General features: G+C 45.6%; 2 protein-coding genes across 2 annotated transcripts in view; both read left to right on the top strand.

The window, feature by feature from the left end:
- The window catches only part of LOC116054959 (P2Y purinoceptor 14), a 14,688-nt gene extending 6,988 nt beyond the window's left edge, over positions 1–7,700 (top strand). The window contains exons 2-3 of the mRNA XM_031306705.2: positions 5,438–5,867; positions 6,975–7,700. Coding sequence (XP_031162565.1) covers positions 5,440–5,867; positions 6,975–7,617 — 1,071 coding nt within the window. The 5' untranslated portion in view covers positions 5,438–5,439 and the 3' untranslated portion in view covers positions 7,618–7,700. The remainder of the gene's footprint in view (positions 1–5,437; positions 5,868–6,974) is intronic.
- The window catches only part of LOC116034886 (NLR family CARD domain-containing protein 3-like), a 972,843-nt gene that overhangs the window by 290,215 nt on the left and 674,722 nt on the right, over positions 1–7,906 (top strand). The window lies entirely within an intron of this gene.

Here is a 7,906-nt window from a genome sequence, read left to right as displayed (position 1 = left end):
TTCATGACGTCACTTCATGACGTCACTTCATGACGCCACTTCATGACGTCACTTCATGACGCCACTTCATAACGCCACTTCATAACGCCACTTCATAACGCCACTTTATAACGCCACTTTATAACGTCACTTCATGACGCCACTTCATAACGTCACTTCATAACGTCACTTCATAACGTCACTTCATAACGTCACTTCATAATGTCACTTCATAATGTTCCCATGGCAACAGGGGAAAACGGCTGCTCTTGTGTGAAGTAAACGCAACATCATTATCAACTTTCTGCTAAGATATGTGTGACTTTTTTGCAACAAAAATGCGGGGATTATGAAATCATGCAAGCCCCGCATATTTTGCGCGGAAATCGGCAATTTATGCGGGCGAAAGTGCGGCGTATTTGAAAAAATGTGGCCCCCCCCGCATAAATATGCGGACTTTGGCTGATTATGCATTGAATTATGCGATCGCATAATCAAGTTTTTCTGGAGGGACTGGTATGTGTCTGGGGACACTAGCTGTTGCACTATGACCATTCATTGCACTTTATTATGTTGTTCTGGGCTCCATTGCACATGTTTTGTATGTCTTGTTATGACATTTTGATATTTTTAAAATATACATGGAATCTTAGAAAATCTTTTTTTACCGTGGTATTGAAATAGGCATCGAGAATCGTGTTATTTTACTGGTATTGGCGCCGACTCCTGAATTTTTGGTATCGTGACACCCCTACTTCAGACTGTAGTGACCACGTGACCGTTCTCTCTCAGGTCAAACTTTACCCGTTTAGCTCCAACAACAGACTCTACGATCATTAATAAATCATCACTTTCCCCTGGAAGTCCTAACAGATACACAGTTTCAGTCACAAAAACAGAATCATTTTAATCATTTTTGGTAATTAATTGGACTGGCTAAGTCTTCTGTTGCAATGCACTGACTCGATAACGATCATTATCTCAGGAAACGTGCTGCTAGATTAACTTGTTATAAAGGAAATGCTGATAAGATCACAGGAGCTCTTCAAACTGAGCTTTTACAAGATGGAAAGGCTCCATTTAAAGCAGATACATCAACTATTTTTAACATCATTTGTGAATTATGATAGTTGTAACATCTTAATTTGTTTTCTTAATGCTTTTGGTGCTTTTCTTGCTTTTTTCAAACACTTTTTAGACTTTTTTGTCGTTTGTTTGTGTTGCTGTTTACGTGTGTGTGTGTGTGTGCGTTAGTGTGTGTGTGTGTGTGCGTGCGTGTGTGTATGTGTGCATTTGTGTGTGTGTGTGTGTGTGCGTGTGTGTGTATGTGTGCATTAGTGCATGTGTGTGTGTATGTGTGCGTTTGTGTGTGTGCGTGCGTTAGTGTGTGTGTGTGCACGTGTGTGTGCTATGCGTGTGTGTGCGTTAGTGCGTGTGTGTGTATGTGTGCGTGCGTTAGTGTGTGTGCGTGTGTGCGGAAACATTCAGGCTTAGCTTTGACATTTTTGTTGTTTTTTTTAAAAACATTTTTTTTGACATTTGTTAATTTTTGTGGACAGCCCCCCTCGCTACGCCCCCTGATCATCCCTGACGGGACGCCATCATGGCCTCAAACCCCCGGCCATCAGGAGCAAGAGCAGTCTGGTTTGATCTGACGGAGAGTTTATAAACTCTACCGAGAGCTGGGAGAGATTTCTATCTGAAAGGGTCTCTGACGGGAACGGTTCAGCTGCTTCATGCGTAACAACCAGGGTGGGAAATTAACTTTTTTAATTAACAGCCACTGTGGCTGGTGGATGCCCAATTTCACCAGCCACTTATATTTTTTACCAGCCACTACTACTCAAATTTATAAAAGAAAGTGCACTAGCATATTTTGAATTGCTTCAATGCATTATATTTTATTAATATAGGCAAATAAAGAGTGATGTGAAAAAAAACCTGCGAGACCTTGGTAAAATTGTGTTTGGTCAGTTTGGTCATATTCTACAGTAATTGTAGGCCTGCATGTTTAATTAACAAAAGAAATATTGACTCTAATCTCTCAGTAACAGCATTAATCAGTCCCTCCAGGATTTCACGGCCTTTTTTTGAGATTGTTGTGGCCCAAAATGCCTGATTTTGCGGGAGCTTTTGTAAAAAATTGCGATAAAAGTTGCCATGTCTTTTGGATTTTTGTTGCAATGAAGTTGCGAGGGACAGTGAAAGTTGCTTTTTTGTATAGTTCTTTAAAAATAAAAAGGAAACTTATTTTGGGGAGAATAAAATTACTCTGGGCTGAGTTGTCCTAGTAACCTTACCAAAAGTGTGTAACAATACAACATAAACACAGGAAGTCAGAGGGAAACTCCTGAGACCAGATATGAACTCAATATCAACTGTTCCTGGGTCAGAGCAGCGCCGGTCAGACGCAGAAGCCAGAATGGGATCGCTTCAGCGTTTCAACTCCTGTTGTCCTCGGGGTCAAATCTGACCCATTTTCCAAAAAGTCAGAAATCAGAAATCAGAAATTTGGGTTTTCTTTCAACCAAATTTTCAAAAAACATGAATGCTGGTGGCTTCATACGACGCTCTTCACATGTAAAATAAGCAGCCCGGTCTCACGGTAGTTGGTGTAAATGTCACGTTATTTTTAATCTATTGATACGTGTTCACGGGGACGTTTTTCTCGTCTATTACGTGAAAATGTGAAGTAATGTATTTCAATGATAAGCATATTTCGTGGTCACAGCACGAAAATGCTTTGGAGTTTGTAAGTTTATTTGATTAGGACAATGCACATTAATCAACATTTCTGTAAATGCACCAGCGTTATCCAGTCAGCTAATTTTCAACTGTAGTTCTAGTTGCCTAGCATGCATGTCTTTATGGTTGGAAGAAACCGGAGCACCTGGAGGAAACCCACGCAAACACTGGGAGAACATGCAAACTCCACACAGAAAGGCCTGAGACGACCTGGATTCAAACCCAGAACCTTCTTGCTGTGAGGCAGAAGCGCTAACCACTGAGCCGCCACTTTGCCCAAATGTGTAGTATAAAGAGCCAAAAATCTGCGTAGGGAGGGAGGTCGGGGGGGTGGATGGGTCAAACATCACAGGACTTTCACCCGGGCGAGCGGGGATCGCGTCCCGCGTGTGGCGTTTAGTTTCCCGTAGTCTTCCTAATCACAACCGTCCCGTTATTGTTGCGCGTCCCCAGCGGCTGTCTCCCGGCGTGTGAGGCGCCCTTTTCCCGTAGGGTTTTTCCTAAACCCAACCTCCGCCATCGCGTTATTCTCGCGCGTCCCCCGCGGCCGCCTCCCGGCATATGGGGCGTCCTTTTTGGCCGTGTCCCGGCGTGTGAGGCGTCCTTTCCCCGTAGGGTATTTCGTGCTGGCCACCACGTAAACAAGAGATTAAAAATAACGTGACATTTACACAAACTGCCGTAAGACCGGGTTGAAAATAAGTGATCGGTTTACTACTTTCATTGAATTTGGGTGTTTCATTTAACTTCATAGCATTTGAAAAAGAATTATTGCTAAAAAAAAATGTTGAAAAAATGGCGGGAAAAGCTTTAACAACGTCGGGGGGGAATCACAATAATGTCAAAAAAGCAGGGGGGAAAGCGACAAAGGTTCTGAAAAAGATGACCAAAATGTTGAGAATATTTGGGCATTTTAGGCCTTTATTTCATAAGACAGCTCAGACGTGAAAGGAGAGAGAGAGAGGGGGAATGACCTGCAGCAAAAGCCCAAAGAGCCTGGAGCCGCTGCAGCGAGCACTGAGCCTCTGTACACAACAGGTTCTCACACTCATCTCGTAAAATATGGACGCTTGGTTAGGTGCCTTTGTCGTTCTTATTGACGCTAAAAGTCTCCTTTAGCGCTATAAGTAAACGCGCTTGGTCGGGACTATTGCCGTCCCTTTAGCGCTATAAGTAAACGCGCTTGGTCGGGACTATTGCCGTCCCTTTAGCGCTATAAGTAAACGCTCTTGGTCGGGACTATTGCCGTCCCTTTAACGCTTTAAGTAAACGCGCTTGGTCGGGACTATTGCCGTCCCTTTAACGCTATAAGTAAACGCGCTTGGTCGGGACTATTTGGTTGGCATTTTTTTGGACCTCGGGGACCCGACTGATCAGTCCGACTGGCTTTTCTGCCAACGGTCGGCCGTCTGGTTGGCGTGTAAGCACCTTAAAGGTGTTTCAGACGGCGGGGGCGGAGCCAGACGCTGGAAACAATCAGGGTTCAGCCCAAACCTAGAAGGTTTTCACGATATTTGATAAAAGAATGCCTAAAAATCTGTACAGGCTTTGGCAAAAACATCTTTTTTTTAAACGTTTGTCCCTGCCAATGTTGTTTTTGTTTTTGTCAGGTTTTCGACATTTTTGTCACCTTTTTCCGATGAGATTGTCGCTTTAGTTTGATGGTTTTTTTTTTTCAACATTTGTTACTTTTACCGACTTTTTTGACACTTTTTTCAAAATTTGCGTTGCTTTTTAAAAAAGTTTTTTTTGACATTTTAGTCAAAACCAGTCACTGTTTCTGTTTCTAAGTCCCATAACTTAGGAGGTAGGGCTGCAGCGTTGATTTGCAGGTCCAGTCAGAGAGACTGTTGACACAAAGTTGAAGTTATTTTAAAACCCTTTAAAGATTCGGGGCTTTTGCAGAAATTGTTCAAAGCTGGAGCCCCAGAAGCCCCGCCCCCTGTCTCGGGGCTTAAAATAAAGATGTCAGGACAGGAAAACAAAAGGCAGCCGGTTGGTGTGTGTTTTTCTAAGCGTGAATGAAGGAAGACTCAGAGTGTGTGCTGAACAGTCGGAGGGAAGTGTGTGTGAAGTGCAGGACAAACAGACGCTCGAGATGCTTTTTATTTATGCACGTGGCCCCGTGTAAACAGAGTGCTGTGTTTGCACAAAAAAGGCTTATGTGGGGAGTTCACACACACAGACACACACACACGCACAGAGACACACGCACACACACACAGAGACACACACAGACACGCACACACACACACACATAGAGACACACGCACGCACACACACACACACACACACACACACACACACACACACACACACACAACAGACACATGCACAGACACACACACACACGCACAGAGACACACACACACAGACACACACACACACACACACATAGAGACACACACACACACACACACACACACACACACACACACACAAACACATACACGCAGACACACACACCCATGCACAGATACAGAGATTTTAAGAGTCTGAAAAAGTAAATGTTCTCGACATATAGCCTAAACTATATATATATATTTTTTTAAATTTCGATGCTTTTGATTTGTTTTATTAATGTTTTTGTATCCTAAAAAATAAAATAAAAAATCGCAAAATGCTAAAAGATTTGGTGGCGGTCTGGAGCCCTGCATGCACTACACAATTTGAACTTTTTATGAAAACCCATTGTTTGTCTGTGTGTTTCCAGTGATGGATCTGCTTAACTCCACCCGCCTCCTCTCCACCAACCAATCAGACCTGGGCAGCACCTTCACGCGGCAGGTGCTGCCACCGCTCTACCTGCTCATCTGCGTGGTGGGCGTGTCCCTGAACGGCGTGGCCGCCTGGATCTTCTTCAGAGTGCCGAGCGACTCGGGCCTCGTGGTCTACCTGAAGAACATGATGGTGGCCGACCTGCTGATGCTCGCCACCTTCCCCTTCCGGCTAGCGGTGCAGCTGGGCATCGGCGGCTGGCGCCTCCACGTGGTCAGCTGCCGCTACACCGCCGTGCTCTTCTACTCCTCCATGTACGTGGGGATCCTGTTCATGGGGCTGATCAGCCTCGAGCGCTACGTCAAGATCGTGCGACACACGTCGCCTCCCGCTGCAGCGGCCACCTCGTCTTCCTGCAGGTCCAGGTTTGAGGACTCTTCATATGCTTCTGAGTGTCTGCCTTTAAACTTTGGTACAGTCGGTTTGGCACAATTTAGAGCCCTTCTGAAGCGCATCATCCAACGGGAGGTTTGCCGGTGGATAAACGCAGACCTTTGGGCACTGGAGACATTTATTTTTTTCACTGAAAATTAGGCCCTATGTTCCCACAGCCCTATGTTACCACATTTCTAAGATTTTTTTTCCAAAATTAGGCCCTATGTTACCACATTTCTAAGATTATTTTCCAAAATTAGGCTCTATGTTACCACATTTCTAAGATTATTTTCCAAAATGAGGCCCTATGTTCCCACAGCCCAATGTTCCCACAGCTCTATGTTCCCACAGCCCTGTTCCCACAGCACTATGTTACCACATTTCTAAGATTATTTTCCAAAATTAGGCCCTATGTTACCACATTTCTAAGATTTTTTTCCAAAATTAGGCCCTATGTTACCACATCTCTAAGATTATTTTCCAAAATTAGGCCCTATGTTCCCACATTTACTTTTTCATAAATTTGTATCAGAATTTATCCCCCTTTCTCCCAATTTGGTAGCCAGTTACACTCAACCTATTATCCAGTAGCAATGGACTATAGATAGAATGTAGCTTTTTGCTACACTTACTTTTCCTTAAGTTACCAGCTAACGCTAGCGGTAGCTAGCTAGCTTGGTTAAATCTTTCTAAACGATTCTAGTTGTAGTATTGCAAAGTGTGACCCTGCAAGATCCCCAGTCTTTACATATTATGTCATTAATGTGTGGCTGGGTTGGCTCAGTGAGTAGAGCAGGTGCACATATACTGAGAAGTTTATGCATCGATGCAGAGGCCCAAGGTTTGAATCTGACCTTTGATGATTTCCTGCATGTCTTCTCTCTCCCCCTTCTCACCTAGCTGTCCTATCAAAATAAAGGCGGAAAAGTCCAAAAAATAATCTCTATGACTTTAACGGTAGATGTGAGATGGTGTCAGACTTTAGTCTTAGATGTGTAAAGCTGACTTTCTCAACAAAGAATCGTGCAAAAGCACTGCTTTAAATCTTGTGTTTACCCAAGATGTGCTCTTAAGTTTCTTGTCTTGTTTCTTTCAAGGTTTGGCAGTGGATCCTTGCTGCATCACCTGCACAGCGTTGGCTTTGCCCGGGTGATGGCGTTCCTCACCTGGAGCTTCCTCCTTCTCTGCGTCCTGCCCAACGTGGTGCTGACCAGCCGGCCGGCTACCGAGGAGAACGCACAGCACTGCATGCAGCTGAAGACGCAGCTGGGCGTGCAGTGGCACCGCGTGTCTACCTTCCTGAGCGTGGGCCTGTTCTGGGTGACCCTGCTGGTCCTCGCCTACTGCTACACCTCCATTGCCTGCCGCGTCTACCAGTCGTACCGCCGCGTGCGCCGCAGCAGCAACAACAACAGCAGCAGTAGCAGTTGCCGGAAGTCCAACCGCAGCATCTTCAGCATCCTGGCAGTCTTCTTCGTGTGCTTCGTGCCGTACCATGTGTGCCGCGTGCCGTACACGCTGAGCCAGATGCCGGCGTCGGGCTTCAGCTGGGACACGTGCTTCCTGCTGTTCCAGCTGAAGGAAGGGACGCTCTTCTTGTCGGCGCTCAACGTCTGCCTCGACCCCCTCATCTACTTCCTGATGTGCCGAACCTTCAGAGAGTCGCTGCTGAGGAAACTGTCAGGGAGAAAGCAGAGGAGGGGGTCGCTGACCACTGGACAGAGTCTGAGTCACATTTAGAGAGGGAGGCAGGGGACAAGGAGAGGAGATAAGGAGAGGGGACAAGGAGAGGACAAGAGAGGGGACCAAAGGAGAGGACAAGAGAGGGGACCAAAGGAGAGGACAAGAGAGGGTGGACTAAAAGGAGGGGACGAGAGAGGGTGGACTAAAAGGAGGGGACAAGAGAGGGTGGACTAAAAGGAGGGGACAAGAGAGGGTGGACTAAAAGGAGAGGACAAGAGAGGGGACAAGGAGGGGACAAGAGAGGGTGGACTAAAAGGAGAGGACAAGAGAGGGGACAAGGAGAGGA

Source organism: Sander lucioperca, chromosome 5 (assembly GCF_008315115.2).
Source record: "Sander lucioperca isolate FBNREF2018 chromosome 5, SLUC_FBN_1.2, whole genome shotgun sequence".
NCBI classification, from domain to species: domain Eukaryota; kingdom Metazoa; phylum Chordata; class Actinopteri; order Perciformes; family Percidae; genus Sander; species Sander lucioperca.
Note: the sequence above shows the minus strand (reverse complement) of the source record. Positions and strands in the feature narration are given on the sequence as shown.